This window comes from Cygnus atratus, chromosome 3 (genome assembly GCF_013377495.2).
Source record: "Cygnus atratus isolate AKBS03 ecotype Queensland, Australia chromosome 3, CAtr_DNAZoo_HiC_assembly, whole genome shotgun sequence".
Lineage (NCBI taxonomy): Eukaryota > Metazoa > Chordata > Aves > Anseriformes > Anatidae > Cygnus > Cygnus atratus.
This window is the reverse complement of record NC_066364.1, coordinates 118,391,413-118,409,087: the sequence shown is the minus strand read 5'-3', so window position 1 is coordinate 118,409,087 and position 17,675 is coordinate 118,391,413. Positions and strand designations below refer to the sequence as shown.

At 35.2% G+C, this 17,675-nt stretch overlaps 1 protein-coding gene across 14 annotated transcripts in view; it reads right to left on the bottom strand.

Annotated features, from left to right (window-relative positions):
• CCDC88A (coiled-coil domain containing 88A) overlaps positions 1-17,675 on the bottom strand; it is an 83,238-nt gene that overhangs the window by 3,919 nt on the left and 61,644 nt on the right. For 5 of the 14 annotated variants that reach the window (XM_035565535.1, XM_050709880.1, XM_050709881.1 and 2 more), the window contains exons 21-32: positions 15,794-16,071; positions 15,432-15,575; positions 14,243-14,429; positions 13,728-13,873; positions 13,017-13,109; positions 12,607-12,821; positions 8,572-8,655; positions 7,351-7,554; positions 6,959-7,030; positions 5,895-5,975; positions 4,158-4,423; positions 1,990-2,479 (exon numbers count right to left, since the gene is read on the bottom strand). In XM_035565535.1, coding sequence (XP_035421428.1) covers positions 1,990-2,479; positions 4,158-4,423; positions 5,895-5,975; positions 6,959-7,030; positions 7,351-7,554; positions 8,572-8,655; positions 12,607-12,821; positions 13,017-13,109; positions 13,728-13,873; positions 14,243-14,429; positions 15,432-15,575; positions 15,794-16,071 — 2,260 coding nt within the window. Of the gene's footprint in view, positions 1-628; positions 2,480-4,157; positions 4,424-5,894; positions 5,976-6,958; positions 7,031-7,350; positions 7,555-8,571; positions 8,656-12,606; positions 12,822-13,016; positions 13,110-13,727; positions 13,874-14,242; positions 14,430-15,431; positions 15,576-15,793; positions 16,072-17,675 lie in introns of those variants that run through there. The other 9 variants (XM_035565538.2, XM_035565539.2, XM_050709883.1 and 6 more) reach the window with 3 other exon arrangements.

The window sequence follows — 17,675 nt, the reverse complement described above, 5'->3', positions numbered from 1 at the left end:
TCTACCCCTCCTTAGTTAAATGTGAAGGGATTGAAGTGCAACTCATGCAGCAGTACCATGACTGCCACAAAACTGCTGGCAAAATAAATTCAATTGGAAAAAATCAGAATAGGATGTTTGTTATTTCCAATTAAGTATTTTTCCTTTAGATATATATATATTTTTTTTCCATAGCCCACGCAATTTTGAGCTGCAACTGTCAGTAACTATTTCCTCTCAAAAAAAGCACCGACGTCTAAAACCTCATGGAATTACAGCTTGAGTACAGCACAATTTTAATCCGTTGTTTATATTTATCATTGCAAAGTTTCAAGCAATTGCTTGAAATAGTGGCTTATTAAGTAATTACTTTTCAACATTAAATTCCAGATAACCAGCTAAACAGTAATGAGTTATTCACTTAAGCATTCTTATATTCCTATAATTTGGTAAGCAAATTTTAAATTATTTGGCTTCTGCAGCACTAATATTTAACACAGTTTTTGTTATTATTGCACCTTGTTTTCTATTACATGAGTTACTTATAATAAGAAGAAAAAAATGAATTTCCACCATAATCAGTACAAGTTTTTATTACCATACATCACCCGGAGTCTCAGATAACTGTGTTACTTGACTCCTACTGAACAGCATACCTCACCACATTTGTACACCAGACGTGGAAAAAACAATGCATATGAAAGGGAAACGGTGGAAAGGGTCATTTTATCATTGCAAGTGCTGCACACTGTTTACCTCTTAAGAATTATCATTTATGTTTAGGATTATGAATGTTAATTGTAGTTACTTATTAAAATATTTGAATGTTAATCTGAACAAGGACGCATATCTGTTGTGCAAGGTAAGTCATTGAATTATTGGGCTATAACTTGTTCCACGTGCAGAGTGACACACTGGACGTGGCAGAAATGTTAAGAGTGAGATACTGAAATCTCTCTAAATAAAATGCTACTGAAAAGAAGCATTTTTGAAAGAAGGAAAAAAAATGCATTTCTACTCCAAATACATAATCAACATATTACTGATGCATCTGAAAGCACAAACACAACTGAAAAGTACTGTCTTGGACCAAAAATTACGTAATTCGCTGTGCCGCTTTTGGCAATGCAGCATGCAACTGGTTTAACATGCATTCAGTTACGTACAGGAGAAAAAAAACAAAATATTTGTAATGGATGACAAATTAAATATAGCTTGTATTATAAAGAATTTTAAAGGCATGCAAAATATACACAGTGCAATTAACGTTTCATGCAAACTTTAGTGAAATTACAATTTTACATTCGAATACATGCTAGAGTACACAGCTGAACTCTGTGTCATTCGTCTCAGAAAAAACAACCCATAGATCTAAAAGCAAATCACTTTTTCATTGTAGTGACATTTTTTATAAATCCAGTGGACATTGAAAAAAAAATCCTATGTCATATATGATTATATATTTAAAAATACAATTTTCTTTTCAGACACAACCATACTCATACCACACAGTTTTATTATCTTCAGAAACGAGCAGCGGGGGTTCAGCCTCACTAGTGTTTACACAGGTGGTAGGAGCAAATTCACTAGTTAGAGCTGACCGTAGGTCACTATGATCAGATTTCTGATTAGCTGAAGGCTGTTCTTGACTTTTCAGTACAGATCTAAATGTTGACAGGTTCGCCTGATCAGTTTTTGATGCAGACCTTGGAGGCAATCCACTTATATTACTAACTAATTCAGTGTTAAGGGATAAAAACGGATGAGCCACAGTAAATGATCTTGTGCTATCATTGCCAGATACACTGACTTTATCATTAAACACATTTGTGCTTAAAGTTTTCTCATGAAAATTTGACCTTTCCATCCTTGAAGTCTTAGGCACATCAAAGTTACATCCTAAATTACGTGGTTTAACTGTATTAGCTGCATCACTTTGTGGAACACAACCTACCCTGTAAGCCACACAGTGCAAAACGTTAGGGGATAACTGGTGTGCTGAGTACTCACTAGATGTTGCTGGAACGCTTCTGTCAGCGGTGGATGGCGCTGGATCAACTGAAACAGGTTGCCTAATATCCTTAGACAAAAAATCATGAATGCTTGTCCTTCGAGTAGTTCCTTCTGCTGTAGAAATTACGCTGCTTGCACGAGGTAAGGTAGCATAAGGATTGCAATCTCTTGATTGTCGCTGTGATACAGTTGCTTGCATCTTTTCTTTAACTGATTTGGTCTTCCCTTGAGTGCCTGATGTAAATTTTATTGGAGAGCTAGTAAAGTAGGCATCTTCAGTTTTACGGAAGCTGGGCCTTACAAGTTGTTCTGGTTTAATGGATCGTCCATCTGAGAAATCAACTGTATTTTTTACGCTTAACGACCTCACAATACCACAACCAGCAGATGCCTGTTTTCTTAGCTTTTCCTTTCCTGTCAGCTCAGCAGACTCAGATAAACTTTTCATTACTTCATCTAAAAGATTCTCTTCACTTGCAGATTTCATCTGTCAAAAATATGAAATGTCTTATAAATTTATAATTTCTAATTTTGACTTTTCCTTAAGCAATCTTCATGGACATAAAAAAATTATTCTAAAATATTTTAAAAAATTCTCAGAACTGTAAGTGGTATTATAACGTAAATGTTTAGAGTACACATTCATGAGTTTTCTGTACAGGTTACCTACAAGCAAGTACTTTGAAAACTAGGTGTCAGAGATATCACAAGTACCTGGAATTAGCTCCCGTAATACTGAATAATCCAGTAAATCAGAAGTTGAAAACTTCAAGTTCATCTTCTCACTCACTTTCCCTCTGCCATCACCCATCGATAATTTGCTAAGCAAATTCATATGTGCTATTATTTTAACTTATACTGATAATATGAAGCTAAAAGCTTACATTCTCTACTTATTCAAATACTAAAGACAAGAATCTTAGGAAGTAATACAAAGCACACAACCTTGGTGCCTGAATTTGGATCAGCTGGTTTTCAAACTTCTCTTTTTGGAGAAAAGACTTCAGAAATAGAAAAATAAGTTTTCAGTGAATACTATTCACAGACTCAGAGAAAGACTTCAGTCCTTCAAAATGGTAAAGGTGACAATTTGGAAAAAATCTTTAAGCTAAGATTATTAAGGAAAGGCTCTAGCAGAAGGGTGAAGAGAGATCTCTTGAAGAGCCGCCTTCCAGACTGAATTATTCTGCGATGCTATGAAAGGGATTTTGTGATTCCTGAACAGCAGTAGACTGACTTGATGACTCAGGTCGTTTCTTTAAGTTCTATTTCCAGAACTGTCTACTGCTGAAGGATAATGAAAATAATAATAGTAATTCTCTTGCCAGAGAAATCTCAAACAATACATAATTTTAAGTAGCTAACAAAAAATCCAGTGACCTGTTCCAGATTCAAGTCATACACTATGCTAATCAATTCAGCTATGAATATGTATGTTTCCATTATAATTGTGTAGTTAAAAATAGATGGAGTCTGATCCTTATTCTCGATAGGCCCTAGCCACAGTAACTAATTTGCTTTACCCTAGTGGACATCTAAGCTTAGGACAGATCTGCTTGAGAACTAGTGATGAAGAAATTAGAATACTGGCAGAGATGTGATTGATTCTGAGGTTCTAACAAACCTTCAGTGATTTAGAGAAACATTGTCTTATTCCTTCCAGATTTCAATCAGCTCAATGGTCAGGTGTTTAGGTGCTTTGCTCAACAGAGTTAAAAAAAAAAAAAAAAAAAAACTTTATCTATATCTGTACATATATCTGTATCTGTATGTATCTTCCTTTCTGTTAATATAAGACAAATCTGACAATAGCTACTACTGAAGTCAGTGGCTGAACTGGAAGGTGAAAAGTAAATTTCCTTTGAGTTTATGGTCTTCCATCTAAACTCTGGTGAGTGTACCATGCATCAGTACACTGGATAATTTTATGCAGTGGAGATTGACTTTCTCACCTAATTCAGCACCCTAGAAAGAGTGAAGCTGCAAAATTCCAAACTGATATTTATGTAATACAACATGTAGAGTTCATCAGGATACAGTCCACACTACTACTAAATGTACGCATAACCAGAATCTCTACAAAGTTTTAAAGCAATTCTACACGCTTTAAGTACTCTATTAATTCTGTAGCCATACATGGTGTAGGAAGTAGTTTTTAAACTAACCTCGCTTGAGGTACTTTTGTTGCTTTCTTCTAAAAACTGCTGCAGGGTAACAACTTCACTTCCAGGAGAACCGTTTTTGATCTGTTTTCCACGACTATCCAGTGTTTCGGGTGTTCTTTGCTGGAGCACAGGACTAGACCTTGTATGACCTTTCAAATACTGAATAGGACTGCTGCTGCTGCTAGACCAAGCCTCGTGTTCATGTAGCAGACTAAATTCTCCACTGCTGTGACTTTGCGGCCTGCTTTGATTGTTAACCACACCTGCTTTTGGAGTAAACAGTATTAAATATCCCGGAACAAAAATATATGAAAGCTGTTAGTATATAACCTTACCCAAATTTGAACACTTTCACATTCAGTTAAAAGTAATTCCATTTAGAATACTAAAAAAAAAAAAAAAAAAAAAAAAAAGAAATCTAGTTGTCTTATATTGCTCAAACCAAATATGAGTACAATTTCACTCCCCTGATTTACCTCTTATAGCTTTTTCAACATGACATAATAGCTTTTGAATAAAAACTACCTTTCACTTACAATGTGAACCACTATCTACATACATTGTATTCTGTGAGGCCAAACGTATGCCTCCATTCTTGTTCAGCATGACTGTGAAGTACACATTTTAATGTACTGTAAATGAGTTTTACATTAAATGAAATACAAAAGATGGAATGCAAAACAAGTATTGTCTTGTTGACAATGAAGAACATAGTTCTTCAATAAGAACAATTTTAGAATGTTCATTCTCCAACAGTTTCTGCCATTACTTCTAGTTTATTACAGCTGTTACCTGAAGGAGGCATGCGGCATTAAATGCACAATAAATTCTACAACACCATTTCTGCTTATTTTTCAATAATTGCAAATTGCTTAGAAAATGCTGATGAAAAAATCAAGTATTTCCTACATCATGTTACTCCTAGGAAATGAAGTAAAGTTTGAAGAATGATAAATTGTTTACAGAAGACATTTCTAATACTTTATATGAACTAGGGCATGGACTACATTAAAGAATTCTTTGTAAAAGGGATTAATCAAACGGAAAAAAAATGACTAAAAATCTTAAGCTAACATTCAGCTCTCAATTTCCAAGCAGATACTGTTTTAAAAATGTAAGTCACAAACATTAAATGGATCTCAAATTGGCAGTGTTTTACATACAATGGTCTCCAACTAATAATTTTTAAAAAACTTGTTGAATGTCTATTACAAAAAAGTATGTCAAGGCTAATAATATATGGAATTTAGAAAATATTGCTAAATCAAGGAATGTTATTAATCTTTTAAAATCAAAACACAACCGTTTGCAGGACAGTATTACATAGACCATTTGTGTGTTTTGTGTTGTATACCACACAACTTTACAGCAGCAGTGCACAGATGTTTGGATGCTAGGAGAAAAAGCAGAGTAACTTCTCTGTTTAGAAATACAAGATTTTAACATAATTTGGGGGGAGTTCTTATTCTGCAAGATTGTTACTTGGTAAGCTTTGGCTTGAAATAGTTTGAAACTCACATGTCAGTATCATCATCTGAAAATCTATTAAAAATCTAAGTTCTAATACTTGTATCCTTTCCTAATTTGGGGAACAAAGGCTGTGGTATAAAAATGCCTAAACAAAAAAACATGCTATGTTGTTTTTTTCATTTTTGTTGTTTTGTTTTTAACCCATATTGACAATCCTACAAAGAGTAATGGAAATGAAGCACGTATGTAAATTCACCTACAGCATACCTTTGACTTCATGGAGTGAAGCATTGTTATTGCTATTGCTAGTGGATGTTCTGCCACTATCAAGGCTGGCTGGTCTGGAAGCTAAATGGAAAATTAGGAGACACCATGATGAACAAAATTTTAGCAGATGACACGGTACCTTTACATTCTGATCACAGAATGCTCTGAGGCAGGAATCATGCACTATTTCACAGGCTGAGCATGCCCATTGTCAACAAAGTGGTTTCTTACAGATCAGAAAGCGAAGGGATTTCCAGGCAGTCCAAGAGGACACTTTAGAAAAGGGCACTACAGGAATAGTAAGGTACAAGGGAGAGGAAGAGAGAAATAGAGCGCACATTTAGAACTGAAACAGATTGGTTAGTGGGAAACCAGGATTTTACAGATGAAAGGACTGGCATGCAGAAAGCTGCTTGTGATTAGGTCACTTACAACAGATTTGACAAGGAACCTTGCACATTGTTGAAATGCCACGAACAGGAGGAGCAAGAGCATCTGCACAGTTAATGTCCTGTACTCCTATCCAATACAAGGGAAATGCACTGTTATTATCTTCAAAAATGTTTATTGCTCATACTAATTTCAAGTATTTTTAGAAGAGTTAAAACTTCACTTATTACAGCTTTCACTTCATAGCTTTGCTTGAAGGAACATGTCATGATTTTATAAGATACAGGTACATGATAAATTTACATTTCACTGAACAATAAACATTGGAAAAGCTGGCCGGATTTCAATTTTTTATTTATTTTTAAAGATTGGAATTGTAATAACTGATTTTATTTTACTATCAAATCCAAATACATTTTTAAAAGGCAAAAAAATTTGATCCTGTTCAGATGCACTTCACAGATAATTTCTACTAGAGATATAGAATATCTGATAGTATTTAAGAAGAAAAGATAGTACAAGCAATAATCTGAAGAAATGATGTTATACATTCAAGAGGTATGCAAATCACAGAAAACATGCTCACTCATAATTATACCATTCACGTTTTTTTAGACCTTATTCACATTCACATAATATATCCTTAAGTCATTTAATTAAAATTCACATCTTACCATGAACTCTTGATCCTGTACTAGAATCATCACTAATACCTTGTGGACTTACATCTTCAAAGGATGTAGTATCTATACACAGAGACATAAAAGCAGATGTAAAATAAAATAGATTATAGGCGTATTTATTTCATCGTCTATAAAATATATTAAAATAATTTCCAAAGAGTTTTATTTATGTAACATGTTGTAAGAATAATCCTGAAACATTTTGTAATTGCAGTTAATAAACCTGTTCAGTATCTTATCACTGTAATTCAATTATTCAGGTTGCCGGGTTTTTTTAATTATTTTTTTCTACAAAATGAAAATATAAGTAAGTAAAATGAAGATTTATAGGAAATTGCTGTTACACATAGACACATCATGGTGCAAAAAGCTTCTACCTATACCTTTATTATTTAGCAACTGCTTGGATCTGAAGCCTGTAGAAGAGTTGACAGCTGCAAAGTTGATAGCTGTAGTAGAGAAGGCCATAGCTCCCAATTCTTTTCTCCTTTTACCCGCAGATATATCATCAGGACCCTCGAGATGCTCAGAACTACCTGTCCATTGTCCTCCTGCTAAGACCATGGACTGCACCAGGTCATTCATGGCTGGGATGCAAATGAAAGCAAATGATCAGCATGGTCAATGTATTTGCTTTTGTTCTTATCTTGTATTGCAAAATGTTTGACAGTTTTCTAAGCATTATAGCGTATAGAGTACTGCAAGGTACAAGCACAAGATCATCCGTGTTATAACATGCAATCAGCTCAATGAATGAGAAGTGTTGTAAGTCAGAGACTTCTCTGAATTCAGTATGGTTCTTTAAACTGATTTTATTAGGCATAGTCATCATGCTTGTGCTGCAATGATATGCAATATATATGTTAGAAGCCTTGATATACTGTTTGCAATAAGATGGAATGAATAAGGATAAAACGGGCAAGGTGCTAACACAACTATGTCAACAGTGACACGGGATCCTTGAACAGTGCAGGTTACTGCAGGGATATTGTATTTTACATAACAAATAAAAAGATCTGAAAAAGATGACTTCTGATGATATTCACCTTTACTTTGCAAAGACAGAGAAAATTATCCACTACTCTTGAAAAAGTAAAATAAAGTAAAACAAATCAATACAACGTTTTGGCAACAACAACTGATGAATACTTGAAGAGTGACAGACCACCATACAGCCTTGCACTACTTTTTCTACACTTTCTTTAAACAAAAAAATTGCAGCAATTTCTGAAGGCTTATGAAATGTGTAATTTAGAACTACTGATGTTAACACAGTGCACTGTAAATTTATATACACAAATGTGTATACAGACAAATATGTATACAAATACATGTAATCACAATGCACTGAATATATATATGTATGTGTGTGCTTGTGCATGTAAATGTGTGGGTACATGTGTGTGCACATATGCACATATATAAGGTATTCAGTGCCAAGGTTTAAAAAAAGAAAAAGCTCCAGCTCCTTGTATAGTAGCAGGACTTGCACATTGCAAAATAGGAGGAAAAATAAAGCGCAGTCCAGGGAGAGGTTAGTGAAAAATTAGTAATGGAAGCCAGTGTAGCCATTTAAAAGAAGCTGAACTGTCATAAAGTCTTACACATGGAGCGACGGTAGAAGGCCTTCATTTTGTCTTTTTCCTTCGGTCTGTTCCTCAAAAAGGGCAGTCTTTTCAGTGCAACCACTTTTATGTCATAGCATGAGGAAAAACGGAAACAGGGAAATGAAAGAAAAAAAGGGAGAAGAACAGATGGAAGTTAAATGTTGAAACTAAGGACAGAAATGAATGTCTGAGTTTAAGCTATGTATGCTATGCTAAAAACTATCACTCTCATGCTTCTGTGTGACAATGAAATATGAAAACTACACCAAAATATGAAAACTACACTATGAGAACTTTAATATACTCAGAAATGCACCGAAAATAATGGTGAAGAGTGTAACACAGTTTGAAAGTCCTAACTACCATCATGAAAAACTAAACGCAAGTGCTTTGCAGATTATAAAAATTGACTGTAATTTTTTTTACTATGAAAAATGTATTTCTTGAACATAAAGAAAAATGTGAAGCAGAAAAAGTTCCAAATGAAAGTAATCAAGTATAAACTATACTTTAAAATCTGAACATATCACTATTTTTTGAGAATAACTTTTGTAATTTTTTGCTTATTGTCTACAGCAGGAAACAATCTTCATTTGTTGTATTTTTTGCTCATTATTTATTTTGATCACTTACTGTCTTCTTGAAAAATTACATGGACCTTACGCTCAAATAACAATGTTTACTTGCACACTGATTTTAGTATTTTACTGAAATATCTGTAAATCAAATCAAACCTGTAATTAGAAAAATAAAATAAAAACGTATTGGCTGGAATGATATACACCAAATTTTTGACTGAAAGAATACCAAAGATTAAAAAAAAATAGCAAAAGAAAATCCAGATGTGAGTGTTACTGCTATATTTTAGGAAGGATAAAGGAAAGTTAAAACAACATATAATTACAGGAGTTAAAATTTCAAGTAGTAATAAAAGATGGGGAATGGGAGGGGGAAATCACACATTAATCTTGTCCTTAGGTTCAGCTGTTCTCCATTAGTAACTGATTACTGGCAGACACCTGCATCTGGAAGCATCAGGTAAACGTGTCAGCTGACTGTGAAGTATATAGGAGCCACATGCAAAAAATTAGGATATAAAGATCCAGGAAGAAACAAAAAAAATGGAATTATTGAGAAATTCTTATTTATGCAAATGTGAAAGCAGTGTAGAACAATCTATCAGCCCAGGAGCTGCTTATTTTACCTCCCTGAAGTGACTTTTCAGGACACATGCTTTGTCATTTGCTTTTGTTTTCTACTCAGCCAATGGCTTGTTATACAGCCATTTCTGTTTTATACAGGAGTACATATATACATATACGTTTACGAGTGCCTGTGAACTACCTTGAAACAAATACCCCTCTCCATCACATTATTCTGTGTTAGCACTTAGAACAAGTAGTCTACAATGCTATGTGGTCTTCAAGCAGCATGCAGTAGTCCAAGTCAAACCAGAGCAATACCACACTGGGCAGCCCAATATATTTCTATTACTTCCACGAGGATGCGATGTGTCTACTACTGGTACTATTAAAAGACGACAGGCTTAGTAACAGCCTTAATTCCTTGGAATGCTGTTGCCAATCTGAAACACCTGAAGTGGAAGCTCACAAAAGTAATCCGTTTTTCTCCACAAAAAAAAAAAAAAAAAGATTCCACTTGCTTGCCTTGAGTTTTCTATGCAAAAGCTCAGAATGGTTATCCATCCCCTCCAAGAGGAAAGGCTCTGCAGAAACCAGATGTCAGATCCACAGCACTCACCTGATTCAATCACAGAATACAGTTGTGAAAAGCAAAGGTGAAACTCTGCAGTCAGGAGCATCCAGCATTCACACTGCTTGCAGGATTTTACCAGTGCTGCAAATGTTCCCAGCCATACAGGCAGCCCCTCATTTGAGAGTACCTCTGGAAACAAAGAGCTTCAAGCACTCTGTGAGCAGATGAAAACAATCTCAGGTGCTGTCTTCCTTTTTCAACAGCATAACCTGATCTTTGCACCAAGATCACCTGTCCTTCTAAGAGAACAGGTCTCTTGAAAACATCTGCATGAGAGTGTCCTGTATTAGGAAAACACTGTCTCCACTATCTTCAAAAGAAAAAAATCTACAGATTTCACATAGCTAATTATTTATCAGTCGTGGTAGCAGAGGAATACATTTGGACATCCGTATCTCCTCACCTCCTCTGACAGAGGTTAAGGGATAGGAAATCTTTATGTCACAAAGATCATTAGAGGACAAAGAATAACATAGCTTTTGAGAGCAACACTGATTTGTGTCACTGGCTGCAGTCTGGGGAATGAAAATTACCTTCTCTTGCTTCCTGAAGGATAGAGGAGGATTTTCCATCTCAACAGTTCCTGCTGGGACCACCTCCATTTGCAGACACAGGCGATCAGTGTGGACCAGAACCTGTCCCTTCCCTTGGCGCAGACTGCCTTCAGTCAGTGTGAAAAGCTACAACACCTGAGTAGTTGCTTAGACAGGGGGCAACTTCCTGATTTCCTTTCTTATAGTTTTTTTTTTTTCGTGGAGGCCACTACTTAGAGAATAGAAAGTAGCCACAGTATCATGATATTTAGGATTTACAATCATTCTAAAAGAAGAAGAAATAGACTGCAAAATGTGTACCACTACTGGTTCTTTTCACACTGACATACTCTAGTCCTAACTCTGTGAGACACAGACTGTCTCAGTAAGATAGTCAGCACTGAACTAGCACCTAATTTATCCAAATTCTATCCAAAAATATGGTTTCCATGGTGACATGTAATGGAGGAAAGTTGGGATTCCAAATTAGATCAGCCCTTCCAGTTTGTGCATAAATACACTGGGATTAAAAGGAACATGAACAAGGCCCATACAGTACAAAATTAATGAGGTCTGAAAAACTTCAAACTTCTTTTGAGGGTTAGCCACCGTTAACTTCAACCTTGGCTCTATCAAGAGGAAAAGTGCTTTGAGTGTAGCAGCAGCATGCTCAGCTGCACTCTACAAGGTCCCAAGTATCAATGCAAAGAATATTGTCACATAAAAGGGCCCTTCCAGACCATAAAATCGTTGATGCACCTGACCTGATCCAAAGCGTGCACACTGTTGATTGAAACACACTTGTAAACATTCGCTATAGCTTCAGTCAGTCCTGAACTCCGCAAGACTTCCAATTTACATTCCAAAAGCCCCAGTTGTGTTTCTTTATTTAGAAGTACCTGTTTTGAATCTTTACATACCACCCTTAGGCTGAAAAATGCTAAGCTCCCCAAAACTGACAAGTTAGCAATGAAAGCAATAGTTTACCCTCAAACTTAAATTTTATTATTTAAAATAAATCACAACTCTGATTTAAAGTTTCCCTGAAATAGTGCTTTTAGATGCCTTAAAGTTTATGTAGTAACCTTAAAAGAAAAAATACACCATAATAGCTTTAATCATTTTTAATACAGTAAATTCATAGCTGGCTCAAAAATATTGATCTGATGCCTTGTGAAACCCAAGACATAAAACTTCCTATTGCATACTCAGTATCAAAAAACTTCATCACTGATTTTTTGTGATGCTGGAGAAACATCTTCAGACAGAAGATCTGTTTAGGATCTAAAGGATGTTAGCACAGTCACGGCTTGGAAAGCACTTTCAAAGACAAGGGGAAGGATTAATGCTGGGACAAGAGGGAGAAACAAAATACGGTGCTTGTGGTGGTATCTGACAATCTATACAAAATTCTGTTCACCTGACACAGTGACACTACCTACTTCATCTTACCTAAGTAAACATATTTTGACATCTTTATTTATAGCTGCAGAAATGCTAAAAAAAAAAAAAAAAGCATCTGCCCATACACTCAAGTCTGCATGAAGTCAGTATAAATTTGTCACTAATGAGAAAATCCAGGCTCATTTCCTAAAGACTTTCAGAATTATCTGTAAAAAACCTCGAGAACTCATAGGTTTTCTCAGCACCATTTTTAAATATATCAAAAAAAAACATTTAGCTGAGAAGTATTAAAAGAGAAGAAATGTTCTGCTGTACTCACTACTACTCTTTTTGGTTCCCAGGGTCTGGCCATCTTCAAGAGAATTTGAGCCCACTGAAGAACTATCTTGACTGTCCTGGTGGGGCAGCTGAAGAAATCCTTCACTGGATTCTGAACGGGTAGGCGTAAGGGTCACAGATTTCAAACGTTCTCGATTAGCATCCTTCTTCGATTTTATCAGCTTCTTCATCTTCAGAGCGATCCAGTTACCCCTTCTGTTATCAATAAGACAGTACATTTATTGCGTTTATATTAGATTACTTAGGTCTTCATATTTTTCCTAATTTGTATGCAAGAACAGACATGATTCTGCTCCTCTGAAGTTGAACAAAATCTTGTCTTTCAGACAGAACAGAACGGGTAATTGTGTTTTAGATTTGTGTTTATTTTTATACAATATTCATCACTACCTTCTTGGTGGAGATGGCTCATAAAATTTATACTGATCCATTATCTTCTCTTCCAATTTCTCCTTCTGTCGCCTTAATTCATTTAGCTTGTCACTGTAAACAGAAATTAATGATAATGTATGCTTAGAAAATGTATATATAACATGTGAGTAACATGATCCTCTGGATATGTTATCCGAAAGCTGTAGGTTTTCATGCGAAATTCTTATGTAACAGCTGTTTCTTATTGGAAAAAATCAAGAAAGTGAGATAAAGAAAACAAGCATTCTTCTGTTTAACACCACAATATATCATTATGAATATTTCCACTAGCTTTGTTTATTATACAACAGAAGTTTGCCTTTTTTTTTTTTTTTAGTAACAACGTGCACATGGGCTATACCAGAATCATTTACAAACATAGCATATTTTCTCTCAAATTCACTAAAAGGGTTACAGTTTTCAAACAAATCTATCATCTCCGAATGGGGAATAAGTAACATTTTTATTAGACATTTCACCAATAATGAATGCAGTTGCACTCATCTTTCAGATCTAAAAATAAAATGCTCTTAGCTTTAATTATCTGCTTTTCACACATAATTTGTTATTTTTAAAAGAGAAACACATGCTACTCCTGAAACATTAATTTCTATATACAATGAAAGTTGTTTTTTTTTAATATTATGTAACTGCCCTAATCGCAGTAATTTAACTGTTTTTAAAACTCACATGTACTGCCTTTGCTCTACATGGAAGAGATCCTTGCTTTCCATATTCTGCTCAAGTAATGTTCTATTTTGTAGCATTAATGTCTGAATTTGATCTAGTAGATGTCTGTTTTCCTCCTCCAGATTTCCTTTAAGCTGGCTAAGCAGCTGTTAAAATAAATGAAATGGTATGTACATAACTATATGTGAACATATTTCATACACAGATGATATTATCAAAAAAACTTAGGCCTACAATGTATTTAGACAGTCAAATCAAACAGAAAACTTAAAATCATGACTCAATGGGTAAAATCTTCTTTGATGCTTTAAATAACTTACAGTTTACCTAACACAAACTGCAATTTTTCTACAGCACGTACAACAGACAAATTCATTTGTCTTCAGACTCATGACGTTATCTATAATCCAAACGTCAAATTCTCAAGCACTTCATAAGATTTTATGAATCTGTAAATAAGCTTATACAAACATCGCAACAATACCAGTCCTACAAACAGGATAATTGTCACATACCTCACATTGATTATTTAATTTGGTAGATGTAATATCCAGTTGTTGGTACTGTTCTCTAAGTTTAGAAAACTCAGCTTCTAATCGCGTTTGTTCTAGTTTAGAATTGTTCAATAATGTTTTCAGATTCTTATGATCAGTTTGCAGAACTTCATTCTCTCTTAAGAGTTGACTGTATGTATGAGCAAGCCTGGAATTAAAAGAGAACATAAAAGAATACATGCATGTAAAAGGAAATGCATTCATGACCCACACTCCCCCTGAAACATGAAACTTCCAGGCTTTGATGCTACTTCACAAAATACACGTAAGAATTTCTTGGTATCACATGCTGTAGGTAAGTTATCTGTAAATCTAAAATTCCTAGGTATGTATCAAGTCTTTACACAGTCTGGGTTCTCCAGATTTTTAAAACTAATTAGGATTTCTAAATGTGGACATAAAAACTAATTTTAAGACATCACTTTTCAAAATATGAAATTCTCACAAAATAGCTAAGATTTCTTGCCAACACAAAAGAGTAAGTAAATAGGAATGGTCCAAACCTTGGTAACTGCATAAGCTGTGTATGGACTCTTAGGCTCCCTTTGCTCCTACCCAGCTCTGCCACGTCCCTTTCTAAAAACAATTTCCAGTTCCCACTAATTCTTCTCATACAACACCACAGGCAGAAGGCATTTCATTGCAAACTTCTCTGCCAGATGAACAACTCTTAATGCCTCTTCTTGAGGTGGGTAAGTATTGTACTATGTAAACAACAATATTAATTTCAACCAGACTATTTAGGGCAACCTGTACCTCAGTAGTAGGGATCAAACTGGCCTTCACCACCCACAACACTGAATTTCTACTCCTACCAGCATTAACCTGTCATTCTGCCTCTTAAGCAACTCACAGAGAATGGTTTGCTCCCTCTACAGCCCACATCCACACAGCACAGTGCATGGCCTGGCATTCTTAAGATGCTATGTGGAATTCAGTATAGTCAGCATGCAATAATTACGCTTTATGGGTTTTTGTTTTGTTTTTTTAACTGTTCCCTCTTCAGTTTTCCTAAAGTAATTATACCATAGAACAACAGAGTGTGTTTCTGTAAGGTACGTATCGTTAATATTCTGGGGCACAGCATCAGGTATCAAGATAAATGAGAGGATGCAATGCTTGTTTAGACTGCACCAGTGTTTTGCTTTACCTATCATTTTCATCACGAAGTTTCTTATATTCTACTGCTACAGTTTCATGTTTTTCATTTTGCTGAAGCATTTTCTCCTGTTCTATCTTGAGCACTTTCTCCAACTCTTCCAACTGCACTTTCTGTTTCAGCAACTGATTGTACCTGCAAACAAGAATTGTATTTAAGTTTCTTTTTTTTTTTTTTGGAACAATAAAACATGGAGATTTTTTTTTTTTTTTTGAAAATGTGATCTTTCAGAGTTTTAAGATCTTAGTGTTATATTTCAGGAATACGGATTTTATTCATCATGGGTATACAGCATTTCTTGCTGTTTAGTCAGGATCAGTCTTCTAATTATAGTCATGCATATTAGTATTTACCTATCTTCTAAGTCCTTATGCTCCACCTCCAGATTTTTGTGTGCAGATTTAAGACTTCCATGTTTAGCAATCAGCGATTCATACTCAGAAGCTTGGCGTTCATGTAGGTGTTCCAGTTTTTCATGATCTTTGAGAAGTGAATCGTACAGGGATTTCAGATCCTCATGATCCTTGAGCACACATTCATTTTCATTTTCTAGTGCAGACTGTTGGATCAACAGTTGAGCATTCTGATTCATAAGAGATGTACTTTGAGAATTAAGGGTGGAATTTTCAACCTGCAGTCATAAACATTTGACAAGAGTTGCACATTAATTTCATAGACTGGATCATCTTGTCTGTATCATTCTATTGAAGGATTTCTTGAATGTTCAATTCATTATCTCAGCAACCTTCTAGTTACTCCATTACCTGAAAGCCTTGAATGGAAAGGCTTTTATTTCTTATATCCTAACAGACAACTCCAATTTGTACATGTTGTTAGATCTGATGGAAAGTATTCCTGTGGAAGAGTACCATTTCTCTAAGAGTTATGTCAGAACAGTATTTATGTCCATTAACACATTCAAGCTTTCAAAATAGGACATATAAAAATCTTTACTTGTGTGCTTCTAAAAAAGATTAACCTCATCTAATCCTTGGATATCTTAAGGAATTAAGGATACCTGACATGTTTGTCATCTGACCTGCAATAGTCTAGTTTCCTCCTCTTTCCTATTCAAAAAAAGGATGAAAAGAAAAAAAAATCAACTACTAAGGCTTCTAATACCCTCAGGGTATCTGCTAAGGGAAAAAAAAAAAAAAAAACAATCACTGCAATGCATGCTGTTACTAAGGAACAAATCCCTTTCTGTTGGAACTGCAGCACTCTGCTACAATGACAAAGCTGAACGTTTCACTGGAAATGAAGTAATGTCTGATGGCAAGCGTATACTGTAAAACTTCAGACTGAATTCCAAGTTCGCTTTAGTACAGAATTCCCAGTCACCCTTTAAGAAATTCTCTCTCTTGTTTGTTCTTTATGGGTATCAGGAAGAATACTAGAATTACAGTTGCCTAAGAACAGCCTTGACATAGTCTATATAGACTTTAGTCTTAGTTCACATTTCAGATTTAGTTAACAGTCACTCTCATTTTCATGAGCATACTTCACCTTTCATTTTGATTTAGAGTTAATAGAGAGTTGTCTTGCAAGTGGAACTCCCTTTCTTGGACTGCTGGGTGCAACATCCTCCTGTCATCCCCAGCAATTAAAATTACATTGCTTGGTGAGATTCACCACAAAAAAAAAAAAGGCAGAAAATGCTTCCCCTTCTAACTCATTGTCCCAGTACTTTGACTTATCTATGGTTGTTTTATTCTCCAGCTTTATCAGACAGGAAAGGCCTGTGCTGTTATGCAATCCATGAGCCAAAAAACAAACTGCCTAAGATATTCCTGCTATTTTGACAAATATAATTACAAAATACTCAAAGAGTTCTGAACCCCAGATATATACCCTCATCTGTCTAGAACAGTCAAGGATGCCTGTGTCCACTAATTTTTTTAACAACTAGATGAGACACACTATGTGCACAAACGTTCTGTTTTGTTCACAGGCTTGCCAGACACAAAGGGGAGTACTGTGCACTAATTAGATTTCAATGTGGTAGATAGAAAGTGCATCTGTGGTACAACTGGGTTCTGCTTTCCAGCAAGAGACAGAAAGATGACTTCAAGCATTCACGAAATGCATTATTTGTTCACCCTTTTAAAGATTCCCTCACTCATGGATTTCTGTCTGTTTTTCATCATTTTTGGCATTTTGTTTACTATTTGTGCTGAACTGTGGATTTCGTATCTCCCCTTTAAGTATTCTTACAGCTCCAAAAAGGATTTGATT